Here is a 21,131-nt window from a genome sequence, read left to right on the forward strand (position 1 = left end):
TTAGATGAGCAATAGCATGTTGATGGTGAAAACTAACAAAATTGTTTATTTTGCACATTATATATCAGTTTCTCTATATAGGAGGAAATAGTTTTGTTTGTTCTTCATTCTAGTGGCGAAATGGAGGATACACCAGTCTTATTTACAGTGGCAAAACAACCAAAATCGTTTTCTCTGTTCTACTAACTTGTAAGTCTTGATGATAGATGTAATATTTTACTTGTAATGAAACAAGCATTTGCCTCAAGTTATTGGTGATTCTAAGACTATGGACTGTACTTTCTAAACTTGCTGATTTTCATCCAAGCATTTAATAGTAAAGATATACTTCTATCTTCTCAATTACTAATCTGGCATATAATAGTAACGTTGGAACCGTTCTCTTTCGGGCAAGTAAAAATATACTTGAATCTTCTAAATAACTAATCTGACATATAATACTAACGTTGGAACCGTTCTCTTTATGGCAAGTAAGATATACTTCTATCTTCTGAAAAACTAATCTAACATATAATAGTAATGTTGGAACTGTTCTCTTTCTGGCAAGTAAAGATATACTTCTATCTTCTCAGTAACTAATCTGGCATATAATAGTAACACTGGAGCCGTTCTCTTTCCGGCAAAAAAAGATATACTTTTATCTTCTCAATAACTAATAATCACGACAAGGTAAAAAAATATATTCAGTTAGAAAATTTTCTAGTAAAAAGAAAGGCGTTACGAGTTGGGCCAAGATTGTTTTAGAACCAAAAGAGGCAAGCCTAATTTGCAGGAATGTCCTTTGCTGGGGTGGTCTTTAATTTTGCCCCTCGCGGTCCTGGGTTCGAACCTATGCTCAGTCAAAAAAAAAAAACCGTAAGGCATAAGTTGGGGTCAACTTTTGCCTTAAGGCAAACTTTTACCCAAAATTAGGCCTTAAGGCTTAACTTTTGCCCAAAGTTAGGCCTTAAGGCAGAGATTTGCAAAATTCGAGCAAAGTTTTTTTTCTCCTTAAACCAGAGTTTAAAACTCTGGCTTAAGGCAGAGTTTAAAACCCAACTTATGACTTGCGAATTTTTTGACTAGCGAAGGTTCGAACCTGGAACCAATGAGCTTTTCGCGGAGGACAAAAATTAAAGACCAGTCCTTTTGAAGGACATTTCGCGCAAAAAAAACTATGCAGCCCATTTCGGGAGGTGAAAGAACATTAGAATCGTTCTCTTTCTGGCAACGAAAGATATACTTCTAACATCTCATAGCGAATGATTGTAGAAAATATTTAATTTGGAATTTTCTAATAAAAAGAAGAAAGGTTTTGAAATTATTGTGAGGAGACCTATTAAACCTATTCAACATATTAATGCCTGATTACCAGCAAATCTCTTTACAACTTCTTTGTGATCCATTGACTTGGTCTTGTTCTTTTAGTTGTTTTTACAATGGGAAAAAATTAGAAACAAATTATTCACTCCTAATCATCTTGTCCTAACTTTAAACTTTAAATGTTTTTTTTTTTCACATCGTTAACAAGATACGTTAATCCAAATTGGGATGCTAGTTTGGATTCAAACTCATAATGTTACAATTCGTCTGTGATCTCTTGACCATTGAATTGTTGTTATTGATTAGAATTGTTAGTTGGTTAAAGAAAAGTAAATTTTGAAGTAGCAAGACAATTCTGAGCGAAAGCTTGAAAGTATTTCAGTAACAACAAGGACCGTGAATTACATCTTCTTACTATAAAGTATAATTATAATCTTGAATTACAATTACATCGTGGAGAAAAAAGCTACAAAAGTATACATGAAATAGTAAGTGTACACTGAGTAATGTTATACTCCCTCTATCCCATATTAATCGTTATGTTTCGCTTCTCGAGAATCAATTTGATTAATTTTTTAAACTAAATCGGATTAGACTAATTAAATATTTTAAAATTAAGTACAATTTAAATATTAAAAAACTACACAAAAAGTACTACAAGTTACACTTCTTCTCATATTAATATGATGAAAAGATATATTTTAAAATATTAATTAAAATTAATCTAATTTGACTCTCGAAAAATAAACCAAGTATTATGGGAAGAGGGAGTAAAGTATACAATGATAATGCTTTAAGCCCAAGTGCACCTAGATTCTTATTAATGATAATGCTTTAAGTATATGGGCAGTTCACACAATTGCCCTTCTTTTGGGGTGGTCTTTAAATTTTGTCTCTCATATTTGAAATCTTTAGATTTTTTCCTTCGGCTAAAACCCATGGATTCCAGGTTCGAATCCCCACTCAGTAAAAAATTTTTAAAAAAATTGCAAGACAGAGTTTAAATTTTGCTATGCCCCCACCGGCATAAACTTGTGAAGGAATCACCAAAGTTATGCCGGACTCGGCATACTTATGGGCAGACTTGGCATACTTATGGGCAGACTTGGCATAAGTATGCCGGGTCCGGCATAACTTTGATAATTCCTTCACAAGTTTATGCCGGGTCCGGCATACTTATGGGCAAATTTTTAATGGGCAAACTTTTAGTTAAGCCTTAACTAAAAGTCTTTTCCTAGTTATGCTTTACAAGGCAGACTTTTAGTTAAGACATAACTAAAAGTATGCCCCATAAGACATAATTTTTCTTTAAGACATAGACTTTGTCTTATAACGCAAATTTTTAGTTATGCCTTAAGGAAAAGTTCCGTCTTATGGGGCATACTTTTAATTAGTTGTGCCTTAACTAAAAGCCTGCCCCATAAGGTATAATTAGGAAAAGACTTTTAGTTAAGGCTTAACTTAAAGTTTGTCCGGCTTGTTAAGGATTTACCAAAATTATGCCGGATCCGACATACTTATGCCAAGTCTGCCCATAAGGCATGAATATGCCGGGTCCGACATAAATTTGGTAATTCCTTAACAAGTGTATGCCGGGTCCGGCATACACGCTACCCAAAACCTTGCCTTGCAATTTTTTTTTTAATTTATGCTTGAGCGGGGGTTCGAACCCAGAACTTTATAATTTCTGCGTGAACGCTTAGGATTGCAACACAAAGGACAAAAATTAAAGATCAGCAATATGAAGGGCATAATTTAAAGACCATAAATATGAGGGGCAAAATTTAAAAGACCACCCAAAAGAAGGTCAATCCGCGCAAAAAAATGTAAGTATATAATGATAATGCTTTAAGCCCAAGTGCACCTAGATTCTTATTAATTCCCCAAATCCTTTTTTTTTTTTTTTAATCTCAATTAAATCCCCAAATCCAAATTAAGCAAAAAGGGTGAATCCTAAACCTGGGAAAATCTTAATTACTTCAGTGTCGTCCCCATTTCTGTGGTAAGACTTTCTCTTTGTATGTGTGTGTTGTGGTTTTATTTATGTTTATTTTATCACTTTATTTCATCCTCCCATAATGTGGGAAAGAATTAAATTGAACTAGGTTTGAGATGACTAGAAGAAAGTTTGAATCTTTTATGCATGCATGAATCTTGGTTTTGTAATTTTTTTTTTATTTGGTGTAACAAAAAGTAATTCTAGCATAAAACTGTGTGTTATTGTTTACCTCAAAAGAGTAACAATTGAATTTGTACACGGTTTAAAGGATACGTGACTTGAACTTGACAGCAAAGGAAATAGCTAACGAATAAGAATTAACGAAAAAATAGTATGAAAATCAAACAGAGTAAATGAGCCTGAGTTTTGAGACTGCAAGTCCGGTTCGGAAAAGATCCTTGCTCGGACTATGCTCAATAGGTCCGATCGGGGGAAATTCCTTCCCCAAGCTGTTGAACGGACAGTTAAGCGCAAAGAAAGAACAACAAAATAATACTGAAAACAATAATACAGAAAACAGAAGCTTAAACGGGGAGGAGCTTTTATTAGCAACTGGAATGTATAAGATGATTGTGATGCCCTCTATAAGTGTCCTACTAGAACTAGGAGACACGAGCCCTCACGTGGGCAAATGCGGTTCCGATACAGTCAGACACATCCGTTAGTGGCGCAATCTTTGGCGATAAATCAGGGGAAGATAACCTTCTGTTGATTCGGACTTATCCTCTTGAACACTATTCGGGTGCAACTCCTCGGACTCGCTAGCTCGGATTCAACCACTATTCCATTTCACGGACTGTTATCTAACGGACCCTCGATGAAATCCGAGTGAACTTTTTATCAGGTTCTCACCGTACACAGTTATTATTAACGTGCTTGTTCTTTGATGCAAAACTCTTTATGACCACTACAACTCTGCATTACTAATGCAGCAATTTGTAAACTCTGTATAACCTATGTTGCTCGGACTCTCCAAAAATGATGCCGCTCAGGTGTCGGATCCTCTGAAAATTCACTACGTTTGGAGGATCCGACACACAGTCGGTTTCATTTCTGAAGAGTCTAAGCAACACAGTGTATAACTATACTTGGATATTGGAGTCTATATATTATCTTCTAGGGGCAGAATGTAGAATAAAAATACGTGGTATTACCAGGATAAAACTAATTGTTGACTTTGTTACTGCAATCTCTGTATAGTAATCCATGCTTTCTTATTCATCATATTGTACTAAGTCTATTATTATTCACTGCATAACTATTCATTATGATAATTCTATATAGCTAGTCAATGAACAAAATGACCCCTTGTTCTTGTTAAATGTCAAACCTTCAAGTCGCTTTTGCTGCATTTTGAATTTCTATTTTCTAAATGCTTGATGTTGTAAAATTGCAAGCAGTGATGGCTATGCATGATGACGTAAATGGGTCGATTGAAAAATCAAGCAGTAGCATGGATGAGTTGCCAACTTTCCATGCTGAGAATATGCAAAACAACATGAAAGTCATTTACTACAGGTTGGTTCAAAATCATTATTTAGTTGCAGTGGAATGTGTGTTATAATTTTCCACTATCTAATATGGAAATAGGTTGACGACGTTATGTTTGTATGTACTAGTCTTTGGTTATGTAGAGATTAGGAAAAGAAAAACAAAGAAGTTACTCCTAGTACTTTTTAATAGAAGGAAACTCTGCTATCTTTGGTGAAGTTTTAAATATTTAAGCTGTAGCTTTAGATGTACTTATAGTCCTTTAATACCCCGATTAGTGGATTTGGAACCTTGCACACTGTGAACATGATTTCTGAAGTCAAAAACTGCAGATTCTAACCATAATAATGATGCAAGATTTTGAGTAACTATTAACGAGTAAGAAGCAACTTATGCAATAATTCAGAAGCTTATTTTGCTTTTCAATGATATCTAAACTTGACGTTGAGGCTTAAGAAGTCTTACGACCATGTGAAATGGGACGTTCTAATTAACCCTGAAGGACATGGGATTTGGGGAAAAAATGGGTGAATAGGGTGAGGTATTGCGTTTCAACTGTCAGATTCTCAGTATTAGTCAATGGAAGCCATGAAGGTTTCTTTCTCAATCACAAAGACTCAATTGTTGTTTGTGGAAATATGAACCAGATGAAGGTCAGTTAAATATGGTTGTAGTGAAATTTGGTGCAGAAATCTTGTGCTAGGTCCTTATGGGTAAGTATTTGGAGGAACATTAGGAACTTTTGGGAAGAGTTTGTGGTAAATACCAGCTTATCTTTAGGTGATGGAATGAAATCGAGATTTTGGCAGGGTACTTGGATGGGCACTGTCCTCTAAAAGATGATTTTCGAGAATTCAAAATTAAATGTGTTTTATGTAACTCTCAAACGAAAAATGATACTGAGGCTCAACATAGGCCACAACATGGTTGGGAGTTATCTTATTGGAGAAATTGTGAAGATTGGGAAGTGGAGAAGATGGTGCAGTTGCTTAACAAATTAGAAGGGGTCAGATGCTTTGATGATATTGCTGTAGCAGTGCACAGATTAAATTATTGATGTTTATATTTTTTGGCTTTTTGGTATAAAATGCCATAAATATATGATTTAGATACTCCCTACGGATTGTCTCAACTCCCTAAGATTTTAAGGGAGTTTTGAGTTTTTGCTATGTCAATACTTCTAGACCTTGAGAGGTGCCCACAATATTAATAGAATTGTCCTACTTATTTTTTAATAACCGTGGTGTCCAGACTAGCTTGCCGCATCCCAACTAATTCCATGAGGTATTTGCCACCTCCCACCAGCAACAGGTACTAGGTAACCCTGTCCACCGAGGCTAAGATAGATGGTAAGAAATCACCTAGTATTTTGAGCTGTCTCCTTTTATTTTGCTTGTAGATCTAAATACTTCCTAAACAACAATTTTCCAAATTTGATGTCTTTGTGAATCCAGTAAAACATGAATGCATCCTGTAATTGGATTAAGTGATAGCAATATAAATAGTGAAGAAATTTATCTTATACCAACAAGAAAAGTTGTGGTTTTCTACTCCTTTCTTGGATATTATGTCGTCGTTCTGAAATTGATTGTTTCTGTCGATCAGCCGTACATTCTTGTCAATCATCAGTGGTGCCATAGCTGGGATACTGGGGTTTACTGGCTTGACGGGATTCATTTTTTATTTCCTTGTTATGGCGATTACTTCAGTAGCACTTGCAGCAAAGGCCAGCTTTTCAGTACACTCCTACTTCGACAGCTGGAATCGCATTATCTTTGACGGATTTCTCGGCGGGCTTATGGTACTAACTCTAACTCCGTTGCCATCATGCTTTTCTTCGTACATGCTTTGATTTGTCATTTTATCCTTGGCAAGAATATCTATTTTTGATTCCTTCAGTGTGAAGTTCCTTTCTTTTGCCTGTTAATGCAATATTCCTAATTTGATATTCTAGCATCTTTTTTAGCTTCATGCAACTTAGATTGACATCGTATTCATTTCTTGCAGTCGTTTGTGCTCTTCTGGACGTATCCTAATGTATTTTCAAGATCTGTAAGGTAGAGCTATGTTCCTTCTCTTCTCCGTTAGTAAGACTATTTTTACATCTTTTCACTTTTTCACCTCCAGCCCGAAGACTAACTTTGGTTGTCGAAATTGTCATGTTTATTTTCCTATCAAATTAAAAGAAGCTAATGAACTATTCAAGAAATTGTAAAAATATATTTTCTTGCTCGAATTCTTCAAAAATATTTTCGTGTGTGTTGGATCCTTTAAAAGTACCAGTGTATTCTTTGGAGGATCCGACAAGGATGCGACCACATTTTTGGAGAGTCTGAGCAATTTTCTGATATTTCCTTGACATGCAAAAGATTTGCGTATGACATGGTGCATATATTCTGATTTCTGATGATCGGGGTGGAATGACGAGCATTACTTGCCTTACGCTATAATGAAAGCCCTTCTACCTGCAAGTCAGAGAGTTGCTGGAGGCATTTTCAAGATTGTTAGTCCACATCCATGGTGTTTTCGTTCTAATAATTCTTTTGTGAATTGTTCTGTAAAGAAGCAGTTGACCAATTTTGTCAAAAAATCATCAATCAAGTGTTGTTAGTGGCTTTTTCTTTTCTTGCATATTCATGGTCATTAAAGCTCTGGGAAGTTGTATACTTGTATAACCTCTTATTAGCACTGACAACAATGTTAAATTGACATGGATGACCTTGTAATCCTATTTTTCATCTCGGCTAAAAGCTTTAGTTGTTAGAGAGGGTATACTTTTACTTAATTTACTATCTCCAACACTCTTTCACAGAAATTCTTGTAGATAACGGATGACAATGAGATTTGAACCAGCGACCTCTAGCATGTGCTAGAATCATCTCTATTATATATGGTGTTTTTCAATGCCGGACTCCCGTATATATTCTTATTGCCATTGGTATACCCACACTTCATGGATCAAAATGTGGAGATATAAATTAGTCGAAACGAGGAAATTTATGACATTCTTGTGTAGATTATAGGAACAAAACATAGCGGATGGTGAAGTACAAAATGTCGGAATAATTTCACGCAAGTTTACTCAATTTTACTTGTTGAACTAAAATCACTAAACTTTTTTAGTTAATGAATGAGTCATTCACTTACCTAATAAATACTCCCTCCGTCACAAAATATTTGTCGTCCTTACTAAAAATATATGTCTTAAAATATCTGTCGTTTTTGGAGTTCAACACAAAATTAATCATTTTTTTTCCTATTTTACCCTTGGTAGATAATGTCACAAAAGTGATCTCTCTCTCTCTACACTCACCAGTCCACCCAACTCCCTTTGATCCATTCTTTTCTCTCTTCCATTTTAGTCTTCTTCCTTCCATCAACCCCTCTCTCCTCCAATATTTTCTCTAATTACTTATTTTTTGCTCATTTTTCAAAAGTAAATCATTTAATTATACAAAATTATTTTGATTATGACCAAAATAATTAAATTAGTTTAAGTTTGAATCTGATCCTAAGTTTTTATTGAGCTTATTTGTGTTAAAATTTAGTTGAATACTGCAAAAATAAAATACTTGTTTAACCTCATGAAACCTCCATAAAATTTTGGACATTCATTGATGAACATTAACCTCAATTTGAAAATTTATTTCGAGATTTGTTGGCGATTTGAACTTGGTATGTCAGAATTTGGTTCTTAAGCTCAAGCGTGATTGAGTATACGTGGAAAAAAAATCCATTAAAGAATTGAAGGAGCTTTTCGAAGCTTGCTTTACATTTCTAAATTTGTAAATTTGGGTGTTTAAATCAATTGAGTGATATTATTTTTAAAATTGGTAGCATGAATAACCATCAAATTAGGGCTTAAAACTGAAGAAGTTTTTAAAAGATGTTTATTATATGAAGGTTATTTTGGATATTATAGTTGTTTTAAGATGTATACCATTTACCAATCCTCCAATTTTATTTTACCTTATATCCTCATAAAATAATACATTAATTCTTATATACTCCCTCCGTTCACTTTTACTTATTCACTATAAATTTTGTACACCCCGTAAGAAATAATAAATGAAGTGTCTAATTTGCTGTGATCCCATATTAATTGGTGTATATTTTTAATGGGCTTGAAAAATGATTTGAAAGCAGTAATTAATACAATGAGTAAAACAGGACAAAAAATTATATTCTCTTAATATGTTAAAAGTGAAAATATACTTGACAAGTAAAAGTGAACGGAGGGAGTATACCATAATTATTTGCGCATGTAACAAAAATGAAAAACCAAACACTACATTGCCAATCTTTTTTTTTTTTTTTAAACATTTTATGCAAGTACTGTCATTCCTTATACCTAAACCAAACAAGGCCTTAACTAATAACCGTCATTATAGTTCCGTACTTCCTGAATAACTGGAGATCCTCTGATAATAATTTTCAAGATTCTTGAGAATCATTTGCAAGAATTTCAAGATTCTTCAAATTTTGTTGCATGGAATTAGAAAACTTTGAAAACCAACACTTTCTTGATCTTATTAAAGTTGTTAATCAACCTTATACATGCCAACCCACAAAGCCAATTGGGTTGGCAAACTCTAATCTTGGTTCTTTAGAGCCAAAATTACGCAATTTTAATGGAAACTCAGATGTGATTTTGAGAATGGAAATGGAAAGATCAATGTCTATGCTTCAGGTAAAGCGTTTTGCATGTATATGATTATTATTTGTTAAGTTGTTTTGTTTATGATTAATGTGGTGTTAATTTGCATTTTGAAGATGATGGTCAATGAAGGTTTAGTGCCTTGTCCAGTAGAGGAAATGAAAAGGAGAAATGCCATTGACAAGCTCAAAAAGGTTTTTGTTTTTTTTAAGCATTAATATGTATCTATTTGATATACATTTTTCTCTTTTATATGAATAGAATGTACATCTTATATAGGAACAGGCAGCAGGTGTGTACTGCTCCTCTCCGGCTCGAGTTATATATTTAGGGTGTGTTTGTTATGAAGGGAAATGTTTTCCGCCGAAAATATGGTATTATTACTTAGTTTCTGGTGTTTGGTAAATAAGCAGAAAATATTATCCCAAAAACATTTATATATAATTTAGGCAAACACTATGGAGGATGGGAGTGAGGGGTAGGGGTGTGGGCTGGGTGAGGTGGGGGATATGGGGACTGGGGGTGGCATGGGGTGTGTTGGAGGAAGGAGAGAAGTGAAATGCCAATTATGGAACTTGTTTTTTCTACTTTCACTAGAGAAGTGATAACTTGTTTTTCTAAGAGAAAACGTTTTCAAACAATTTTGACCAACCAAACATGAAAAAATTGAAAAATATATTCTCCGTACTAAACACACCCTTATAATCGAAAATTTCCTAATTTTATGTATTTATACCAAGTCCAATCACTCACATTGACATAAAGATGTAAGAGGGTGTAGTGCTATTCTGCAGTAACAAGCTTAAAATCTTGAATATATGCCTCTGGTAAAAGGTACAGTTCTTAAATGGTTATGTAAATCCTCTCCAACTTATGATTTAGAGTGCAGCTATCATCTCAGGGTCTCTCCTAGAATTAAAACAAAGAAGTAAAATCGACTCTCGTAATATAACAACCAGTGGAAAAAGAAAGGATGGAGAAAGAAAAAAAAAAGAAAAAAAAGAATCACCTGTTAGCTGTGAATCTTAAAGTGTTTTATGTTGGGTTTCAGTCATTTCCATTACATCAATTTTTTGATTGACTTCTACTATTATTTCGCAGATAGTAGTGGAATGGGTTAAAACGGTGACTTACCAGCGAGGTCTTCCAAAAAAGTACCTTAAGTTTGCCTCTGGGACAATATTGACATATGGATCTTATGGTTTGGGGGTAAGTCTAATTCCATAAGTTATCCTTCAACTTCCGTTGATCTTTTGTCTTGTTGGAAAATGCTGTATTGTTGATCACAGATATTTATGTTGGATAATAAGTGTTGTTCTGAATATCTGATTCACATTTTCTTGATACGTTCCGGCATTTGCAGGTTTATAATTCGGAGTCAGATATTGATGCTTTGTGTGTTGGTCCTTACTTTGCCACTATAGCTGTGAGTCTTTGTTTCCTTTTTTAGCTTCTTTGAATCAAAAAGAGGTTGTGCAATGCCTATATAATGCTACATGTCATGTGTATCTCATTGTGGCTTGTGTAGGAAGACTTTTTCATCGTTCTGCATGACATGCTTGCAAGCAGGCCCGAAGTATCAGAAATCCACTGTGTCAAGGATGCAAAAGTTCCTCTCATGCGATTCAAATTTGATGGGATATCCATTGATCTTCCCTATGCACGACTCAAAGTAATATCCATCCCTGAGGTGAGGTTTTTTTTTTTTTTTTTTGTAACTTTCTTTTCATTTTTTTAAACCCTGAGGTGAGGTGACAGTTAAATTCCTGTTATTTCGATCAGTACACTTCAAGTAAGTGCATCACGGGAAAAACCATGAAAAAGACCTTGTTTACCGAAAGTCCTAAATTTCATCCTCTACAGATATACTATACGATTATTATATCTTATTGATTTTCTGTTTACATATAGAATGTGGACGTATTCAATCCATTCTTTCTGAAGAATATCGATGACACGAGCTGGAAAAGTTTGTCTGGTGTACGTGCCAATAGAAGCATTCTTCATCTTGTACCAAACATAGAGGCAAGTTGAGTGTTGCTGGAAAGTTGAGTTTGCTATATTTAGTTGACTTGTCTATAGCCTTGGGCTTGGCAGTAGGCATAAGGAAATGACACCTCTTCTTAATTTGGTTGCAGTTTTCATTTAAATCACGCTTCACTTAAATTTAAAACTCAAAAGCTAGATATTTTGGTAGTAGAATCTGAATTCTTTAAGTACTCCATGTTTCTGATAATGGGTCACAAATCTAGTTTACTGAAGAATGAAATTGCCAAAAGTGGTCATGTATCAACTTCTCAGAAATGTTTTTCAAAAAAGTACTTGGAGATTGTGTTTGGCTAATCTATTTAAAAAGCACTTTTGCCAATATTAGAGCAGTAATTTGTGCTGGGTCAAGGTTCCAAAAGTGCTTCCGGGGAAAAAAATTACATTTTTTAGATTCTGAAAACAGCTTCTGCTGCTACTCAAAAGCATTTATTTCGTCCTGAAAAACTTGGCCAGACACCTCAACTCTCTAAAATAAGCACTTTCTTAGAAGAATCAGCACTTTTGGCTTCACAGAAGTTTGGCCAAACAGGCTATTAGTGTGAGAGTTTCCGTGTATTACATTCCTGGTTGATATTCTACAGGTATTCCAAGCAGTGCTGCGTTGCATCAAATTATGGGCTAAAAGACGAGGAGTTTATGGAAATGTAAGATTCATGGATTCGAACTCAATTTTCTGCTTCTCTACTTCTATATTTCATGCTAACATTATCTATCCAATCGTGCGATAACCTTCAGTTGCTTGGATTCTTTGGAGGAATTCACTTGGCAGTGCTTACAGCATTTATCTGCCAAAGGCATCCAAGTGCCAGCTTAAGTGCACTCATTTTACTTTTCTTCAAGACATTTGCCTTATGGCCTTGGCCAACTCCAGTAATTCTGCAAGACCGAATAGCTAGGCCATTCATCCCGACTGATAAGGTCTCCTGGATGCCTATCCAGTTACCATGTAGCCCGTATGAATTCTGTCATTCCAACATTACCAGAAGCACATTCTATAAAATCAGGACAGAGTTCCTGAGAGGACATATGCTGACTAAGGTATATGATAATTCAATTTCTAATATATCCCGTCATCCTGGTCATTTCTTTAGTTCTTTTCTCATCTTATATTCATGCAATGGGCCAGTTGTAATAAATGGGCAGGTCAAAGTTACTTGGACTGAAATGGATTGGGCTACAATGCGGGTCACCCCCCCACCAAATTCTTACTACGTTAATTTCTTTGTTTGTTCTATTATAATTTTTGAAGTACCTAATGGCTATATGTAACATATCAAATAAAAAAATGTCTTTTTGAAAATATTTTGACAAGGTTTCGATGGGTCAATTTGGGCTGCATATCAACCCAATTTTAGATGGGCTGAAATGGGTTGGACTAAAATGGGCTGAGCTAATAAACCTCTGGGCGGATCATGTTTTCATGGGCTACTTTCATGCTAATCCTTAGTCGTTATTTTTCCCTTCACCACTCACTGTATGTAAGTTTACCACAGGATATGTTGAGCCCAGATTTTGATTGGAATATCCTTTTTGAGCCTTTTCCTTATGCAAGAAGATACGGACTATTCGTCAAAATTTTCCTCTCAGCTTGTGACAAAGATGAGCTAGGAGACTGGGTAGGTTGGGTCAAGTCACGCTTTCGCTCTTTACTGGTCAAGGTATGTCCCTATGGCTTACTTGTTTTCTCTGTTATAGCAATGATATCATCACTGTTTTAGCTATTTGCATGGGCATTTAGGCTGCTAGGATTTAGTGGACTGTAATGAAATCTTATAAGCCATACTGGTGAGAGTCAGACAAACTTGGTCCTGCATACGACATTCCAATCATGTTTGATCTAATGGTTTCTTATTATAAGTGTGGAGGCGTGAACCATGATAAGCAGCTTTGAAGGATAATGCATTTCCTTATAGTTCCATGGGTGACTTCCACTCTTCCATGACAACATCTGAAAGCTATTTTTCCAAATCAATTACGGGCTTCATCGTGAACAAAGATTGGTTCTAGATGAGCATGATAATGAATCACAAATGGGAATACAAATATCCCAACAATTACTTGTGATCTTTATATTGTTGCTGTAAGCCTGTAACACTGCTTTGAGAAGTCATTGTACATGTTTCATGAGCATCCTCAGAATCAAGACTTTCCAGTTTGTCTGTTGTGCTCTTTCTTTGCCTTTCTTTTTTTCCCGGACATTGTTTATTCCTATGCTTGTTATAGTACAAAATACTTTCTGCAACATATGTTTTGAGGAAGAACATTTTTAAATCATTGTCTAATGCATAGTTGGAGATAAAAATTAATGGCATGTGATAATAGCGAAATATGGAAGTTGGGCATGGGAGTGGTGTAAGCTGATAGTCAGGCAAAGCAATAGTAAATAAATATTTGTATGTTGGTGAATGCAAAATGGTATAAAGGAGGAGTTTTTAGCTACAAATGGCATGCGTTTTTTAAAAATATAACTTTTTTTTTCTTTTTCTTTACTGTTATACTTTGGCCGACCTCAACTTGCTTGGGACTGAGGCATAGTGGTTGTTGTAGTATAATTTTCCTTGATGAGATTATTCTTTAATGTTTAATTGCCTTACATTGTTGAGATTTAAGAAAAGCATCTTCAGAAAAATCGTATTTTCTTGTATCAAATGGAGATCTGGTCTTTCTTGATGACACTTCATTTCATTCTGCCCAGCTGGAGGAGTTATTGGGTTTTTTTGACCCGAACCCAACTGAATATGTCGACACAGATGCATCGGAGCCAAATATCATCTTTTATTGGGGATTACCAACTGGTAGGGTTGACCTAATAAACGCAGATCTCGTGGAAGAATACTTTTTAAAGAGCGTTGATAACGGATATCAAGGCTCAACAGGAACGATGAAGTTATCGATCGTGAAATCATATCAGTTGCCTAAAAAAGCTCAGTCTGCTTGCGAACGAATGAACTCTAAGCCATGTTGGAGGGTAGTCGATGGCAATCGAAAAAAAGTTCCTCAACAGTCCAAGTATAAACCTCATTGTGCTGATGAGTATTTGGCTACGAGTGAAAATCCCGAGTTCCCTAGTGCTGGGGGTTAAGGTTGCTGTTATTCGGAGATATTAGAGCGGGATCTACTTTTTTGGAGAATACAACTCGACGCAATAACAAGAATATTTCTAGTAAAAACAGGTTTGACACTGCACATATTTGTTGATCACACATATAGAGAAAAGGAAGAAACTTCGTACATTTGCATTGTGTTGTACTAATTTTGAAACTCTTTTGACTCTCACAACTCTAAATGTTTTTTTGTTTGGCTACTGAATTGACCGATAGAAGAAAATGTATAAAAATATTGAATACTGATGTAATGAAAAGGTTACTTTCTTATCCTTGTTTGACTTTTTAAAATTTTTGTTTCCTTCATTATTTATTTACTTTCTTTTGTAAGAAAATTATCTTGATCTATATCAAGTAAATCTTATCTGATTTTAGCTGAATTTTCTAATTGGTTCTTGTATCAGTGATGGTTGTTTGGTATGAAAACATTTTCAAGAACATAAATCATTTTCTGGCAACCAAACCCCGGAAAGCATTCAAAAGGGGAATGGTATTCTTCTTTTATGTTTTCCTCAGATAATTCATTTGAAATAGTTTATATATTTAGACAGTGTTGGATAGTGACATAAAGTTTCTTCTGAAAAATGTTTTCCGATTTTTTTTTTTTTTTTTGGGCAAACCAAATACACCTCTCTTTTTTTCTAGAGCACCTTGTTGTTTTTCTTCTTTCTCATAGAAAATGGAAATTAATTGTAGAACCATATGAAAATGATTGATTTGGTTTGCCTCTAACCAAAAGTCTTGGTTTCCAGTTGGAAAAGTACCACCCGAGTAATGGTAGGATTTTAGGGATTTTATTTGTCTTGTCTCGATTTCGAGTATTGAGGACGACAAAGTCAAATCTTTCATACCAAAATCCAAAAGTCATTTCATGAATGTAAATGGAGTTAGTATATGTCAAAAGTCTGTGATAGAGACTTCATATGGAATATAATCACCAAAAGGGATATACTTATTTATGCAAAGAAGTGAGCTATTTCACACTACTTTGAAAAGATGCCATTTTCATCTTTGGATTATTAGTTATTTAGATTGTGATAATCTTTGATTTGAATAAGCAAATTGTGCAACTAGCTAAGATATTTTCTTGAGGGTAATTTACTTTACAATCACAATTATTAAATAAAAACATTTGATTAAATGTCTCGAGTTCGAATTTTGGGAATAGAAAAACTCTTGTTGAGAATGGTTCCCTTTTTATGGAATCCTACGCGGTGTGAATTTGAATTAATAAGATCAGTGTACGTATTAATTCGGACACGAAGAAAATAATTGTTGGACAACATCCATCGCCAAAAGTGATTTACTTATATAGGTAAAGGAGTTCAGAGGTTAAGGTAATCGTCTTTGCTACAGAACGCTTTATCCCCTCATATGAGATTTTTTGGTGCAAATCTGAATTTAGTCGGATCTCAATGTGAGTGGCGAATACTGAATAAAAATAGAAAAAAAAAAAAAAAGGAGTGAGCAAGAAACCGCTTTCACAGAAACCATTTTCATCTTTGGATTATATACTAGTCGTTCAGATGATATACAGTATTTTTGTTCAAGCAAACAAATTGCATCCACTAGCTAATATCTTTTTCTCTAAGGCAAATTGTTAACAAATCTCGAATTATTAAGACAACTCTTAAAAGCTAAAATGTCATTATTAACTGTGATTATTTAAAGAATCCTTGGACAACATCAATCAACTCTTCTAATTAGCGTCGTCACCTACATCAAAATATCTACCAACTTTTATATGTTAAATATGCCTTGCTATTTCCAAACATCATCAATGCCGTTCCATTTTTAAAATTGAATTAATAAAATTAGCGGAGCCACTAAAATTCAAATAATTAGAGAGGATAAATAAAAGATAAAACAAAACAAAACATACCCTCTCTTACGTCTTTTGTCTTGGTCCGTCCATGTTAGGTTATAGAATAATAGTGCGTACTTAAATTTTTAAAAATGGACGAAATTCATTATCATATTTATACTCGTTTTAGAAATGATACTCCTAACTAATCCCTTTTTGTTCTTTTGAGGTTATTCAAAATAGTGGAAAATAAAAAGAATATGAGGGAAGAATATTTGGTGACAAATTAAATAAACAAGAACTTGTTTTGTTAATGATTTTTGTTCTTTTGAGGTTGTTCAAAATAGAGGAAAATAAAAGAATATAAGGGAAGAATATTTGGTGAAAAATTAAAGAAACAAGAGCTTGTTTTGTTAATGATTTGATTATGAATATATTTAATTAAAATAATTATTTGACGGTACAAAAGCTTTTGCTAGTTGGCACAAGTAGCTAACGTCGCAATTTGGAAATCACCTACTACTACACGGCTATAATAAACAAAAATAAAGTCCAAAGAAACTTTTAAAAAGTGACAACAAATTCACTAGATTTTCAATTTTTGGTGCTTTCACCTAGCGAAAAATTGTCACTTCTTATGGCAATTGGATAGAGATTAAGTTTCAAATTCTGTTTTTAAATGTAATTAATAAAATGATTTAATTTATATACGTTAGCCGTATAAAGAATTTTTGCACTAACAACAATTTCATCTATTGTAGTAAATTATGCTTTTTTTTTTATAAAACTATTAAATTGACTTATTATGCTCAGTTATCTGACTAGGTGTTTACGCTAAATTTTGAGACATTTTTTATTTTGTTTCGGATACCCTTTCTACATACAATTTTTTGCCGAGTCTATTGTGGAATCACCATCATTTCATATTCATTCTTAGTCTTAATTTGTATGGTTAAGTGATAAATTAAGATGATAATATGTATTAATTAACTATGATTTAAGGATAACCATATTTATGAAAATATGTGTTGTATATTTATTGAGTTAGTATATACATCCGATACGAGTAACGTTTATCGACTTTTAATTTTGGTGTGTAAGTACCTAAAAGATGAAAATTCAAAAGGAATTGATCTAGAGCGAGTGCAAGTTTTTTAATTCAAAGTTGAATTATTAAGGTGTTGATTTTAATAGTTGGTTCCTCTTTACTGTGCTACAAAAATATCTATCCTGCCCACAGAAAATTGACGGCCAAGAAAATCATGTTTCTCAAGTAACGTCTTTTATCTTTTAAACGATAGTCATACAAAAAGTAGAATTGCACAATTTGACAAAGATGTCTACTCAATTATAAAATAAAAAAATGAAAAGATCAATGAAATTAAGTTCCCGTTTGGGCATAGATTTTGAAGTTAGAATTTTGAAATTTGAAACTTTAAGTTTTTTAAGTTGTGATTTTTGGAACTTGAAGTTGTGTTTGGATATGCATTTTAATAGAAAAAATTTAAAGTTTTGTGAGTAGAAGTCCAAAAAAAAACCAAAAATTGGTTTAGACCAGTTTTTGGAACGAAATTTTTTCAAAATCTTATCCAAAATCTATGATCGAATAGATATTTGAAGATAAATTTTCAAAACCTGATCTAAAATTTAATTATGGCCAAACGCTAGCTAAGTTTAAGCTTGTCCCTTAACAAAGTCAGTTATTGCTTTCTGGGTATATTTTTTAGTTCAATGATATCTGCCGTTTACTGATCCGATTTATTTGAGTTTGAGCACAATAGTAATGGATAGAACACTCCTTTTGGTTCCTATCTAAAAATTTGTCATTCCCAAAACTTAAACTGATATTTCTAATTAAGAATGAAAGGATCTTAAACATTTCAATTCTCATCACTCCCTTTAACAATGAAGCCGTTATTAATTTTTGGACTATTCTTTTTGTTCAACCATCTCGTATATGTGCTTACTTACCCAATTAATTTGAATTTGCGCCTAGTAGACCAATTAGGAGGTACTTAGCAGTTGAAAAGCTCGACTCAGAAATTTCTGATTAAGAGCGAAAGAATCCTAAACATCCTATCGCATTCTTTAAGGATGAAATCGTTATTGATTTTTGGGATACTTTGTTAATTGATCAGTGCACATAAGCTGCTCCATAAGACTAGTAGTCTTGTACACCATGTTAATTAAACCAACATACGCAAAACACAGAGACTTGTTGGACTAAAACTCTTTGATGGTGATCGACACATGTTAAATTTACTTTTTCTAGTTATCAAATCAACTTAAACTTAGGTAACTATTTCGGTTGAAATGATTTTCTAAAAAGCTGGGTTAAATTGTCTATTTTACTGTTACAAGAAATTCAAAAATGGTTTTACTACGTTAATTTTACTAATATTTAATAATCAACTTAATACATAGACGTAATATATATATATATATATATATATACTTTATATACACTAACTGTAATTTTCTTTTACATTGTGAACAAGTCACCTAAATGATGACTATGGTAACAAAAAAATGAATAAACAGCCTAAAACAAAAAAAGATGATCTATCTACTACGGGTAACATAATAAAATACATTGATTTACATTGTGAGTATATATATTATTGTAAGTTCAATCTCAATATAATGTACATAGCGTTCAAATTAAAGCCTATGCATACAACTGAAGTTTACTTTGCACCTACTAATTTAAAATCTTATGTCACCCTTTCCTAGCTATCCCTATATATAGCTTTAGTTGTTTGTGTTTCTAGTCATCTACACAAAAGCAAACACCTTTCCACTATTTAGCCTTCTCCCATATTCTCTTCAGTCTTCACAATCTTCTCATTCCTTTCATCAATTCTCCATATTTTCAACAACACAAACTCTCAAGAAAATGAGAAACTTATTTCCCATATTGATGCTAATAACCAATTTGTCACTCAACAACGACACTACAAACAACAGCAACAACAACAATAATAATAATCTCATCCACACGACCTGTAGGGCCACTCCTAACTACTCCCTATGTCTTACCACCTTACAATCTGATCCACGTACCTACGAGGCCGAGGGTGGTGATGTCATCACCACCCTAGGCCTCGTCATGGTGGACGCAGTGAAATTAAAGTCCGTACAAATAACGGAAAGGTTAAAAGAGCTCGAAAAATCGAACCCTGAGTGGAGAGTCCCACTTAGCCAGTGTTACATGGCGTATTACGCCGTGCAACGTGCCGATGTAACCGTAGCCGTTGAAGCTTTGAAAAAGGGAGACCCTAAATTTGCTGAACATGGTATGGCTGATGTTGTTGTAGAGGCTGAAACTTGTGAGTATAGTTTTGAGTATAAGAAATTGGTTTCTCCAATTTCTGATATGAATAGGGACATAATTGAACTCTCAAAAGTGGCTAAATCCATAATCAGAATGTTATTATGAGGTGGAAAAAAGTCAAATTTGCAGTCCGGTGCATGAAGCTCTTGCTATGTGAGGTCTAATGAAGGATCGGATTATATTGGCTCTATCGTGCGCAACTTCGTGAACTTACATTTCTACAAGGGGTTATGTTTTTTTTGCCATCGTTCTATACTAGTTTAATTGCTTTTTTTTTTTTTTTTTTCTCTCTTCAGATTCCAGTGTCTTTTTGTGTGTGTGTGTCTCTCTGCCTAAAAGTTTGTGAATTTATCAAACATTAAACAAATGTAGAAAATAATGTTGAGTTGTATTTAAGTTACTAGTCTTCTGGTTGCATTGAATTATATTTTCTATGAATTCTACGCGTTTTTATTTTTATTTGGTATGATGATGGCATGATCAGTTGAGCTTAAATATAATAGTAAGGACACATATAATTTAATTCAACTTGTTTGGGATTGAGGCGTTCTTGTTATTGTTATATTTGTAGTTGTGTAAATTTTGAGTTTTTTTTTTTTTTAATTTTACCAACTTTTGGACAAATGTGAAGCGCATGAATACAAATTGTGCATGGAAATTAAAAAATCCAAATTAGTTTAATCTACTTTAACAATGCAGTGGGCAAAACATCTAAGATATCTTCTCATACAGAGGGGAAAGATGAATATTAATTTTACCATAAACAAAGAGAAGTGGAGCTAGAGGTTCTAGCTACTTTCAAAATCTTGAATTTATTTTAAAAAATCTTAATATGTATAAATAATTTATACAAAATTAAATAAATAATTTTTTTTTTAAAATTTAGAATCATGAATCGTAAGCTCAAACTTTTGAATTTGCCTCTTACCCTAACTAGAAAAGAAAATCAATGCTAGCTTTAAATTCATTCTTGCTTTTGTGATGATTAAACTCCCGGCTAAACAATTGATATATTGTTTGGTTGGTGCTTGCACACAAAGAAAGCATTCTACGAGGTGATGGTTTGCTTTCACTTATTCACTTATCTTTCTCTTTTCTTTAAAAAGAACCTAAACTATTTTCATTATCCCATATTCTTCTAATCTAAAAAAGTAATGATTTTCAATATAAGTAATGGGTAACTTGATTTGCTAAATTTTAAATACATTAACAATAATATACCCAGTATTATTCCACAAGTGGAGTCTGGGGAGGGTAGAGTGTACACAGACCTTACTCTTACCTCGTGAGGTAGAGAAGTTGTTTCAAGAAGACCGTCGGCTCGAGTGCATAAGAGCAAAGTAGTTATGAAAATGAAAAAATCACTTACATAACGATTTTTGTCTTAATTA

At 33.7% G+C, this 21,131-nt stretch overlaps 3 protein-coding genes across 5 annotated transcripts; all 3 read left to right on the top strand.

The window, feature by feature from the left end:
- Positions 1 to 3,169: 3,169 nt before the first annotated feature.
- Positions 3,170 to 7,555, top strand: LOC132604486 (uncharacterized). Of its 3 annotated transcripts, none has more exons than XM_060318011.1 (5): positions 3,170 to 3,304; positions 4,702 to 4,819; positions 6,398 to 6,593; positions 6,800 to 6,849; positions 7,162 to 7,555. In XM_060318011.1, the coding sequence occupies exons 2-5, from the start codon at positions 4,704 to 4,706 to the stop codon at positions 7,190 to 7,192; spliced, it is 393 nt and encodes a 130-aa protein (XP_060173994.1). In that variant the 5' UTR covers positions 3,170 to 3,304; positions 4,702 to 4,703; the 3' UTR covers positions 7,193 to 7,555. The 3 variants fall into 3 exon arrangements, with proteins under 3 accessions (XP_060173994.1, XP_060173996.1, XP_060173995.1); XM_060318013.1 differs by having other exon boundaries at positions 6,800 to 6,819; XM_060318012.1 differs by lacking the exon at positions 3,170 to 3,304 and adding an exon at positions 3,338 to 4,145.
- Positions 7,556 to 9,036: 1,481 nt separating this feature from the next.
- On the top strand, positions 9,037 to 14,891 carry LOC132602677 (nuclear poly(A) polymerase 3). The gene is made up of 10 exons (XM_060315474.1): positions 9,037 to 9,482; positions 9,566 to 9,643; positions 10,551 to 10,658; positions 10,813 to 10,875; positions 10,978 to 11,139; positions 11,361 to 11,474; positions 12,080 to 12,142; positions 12,234 to 12,536; positions 12,992 to 13,156; positions 14,194 to 14,891. Exons 1-10 carry the CDS (start codon positions 9,282 to 9,284, stop codon positions 14,578 to 14,580), a joined length of 1,644 nt encoding a protein of 547 aa, XP_060171457.1. The 5' UTR covers positions 9,037 to 9,281; the 3' UTR covers positions 14,581 to 14,891.
- A 4,277-nt stretch (positions 14,892 to 19,168) lies between these two features.
- Positions 19,169 to 20,178, top strand: LOC132604487 (cell wall / vacuolar inhibitor of fructosidase 1-like). The gene has a single exon (XM_060318014.1). It carries the CDS (start codon positions 19,303 to 19,305, stop codon positions 19,843 to 19,845), a length of 543 nt encoding a protein of 180 aa, XP_060173997.1. The 5' UTR covers positions 19,169 to 19,302; the 3' UTR covers positions 19,846 to 20,178.
- Positions 20,179 to 21,131: the final 953 nt, after the last annotated feature.

The sequence above is a fragment of the Lycium barbarum genome, chromosome 7 (assembly GCF_019175385.1).
Source record: "Lycium barbarum isolate Lr01 chromosome 7, ASM1917538v2, whole genome shotgun sequence".
NCBI classification, from domain to species: Eukaryota; Viridiplantae; Streptophyta; class Magnoliopsida; order Solanales; family Solanaceae; genus Lycium; species Lycium barbarum.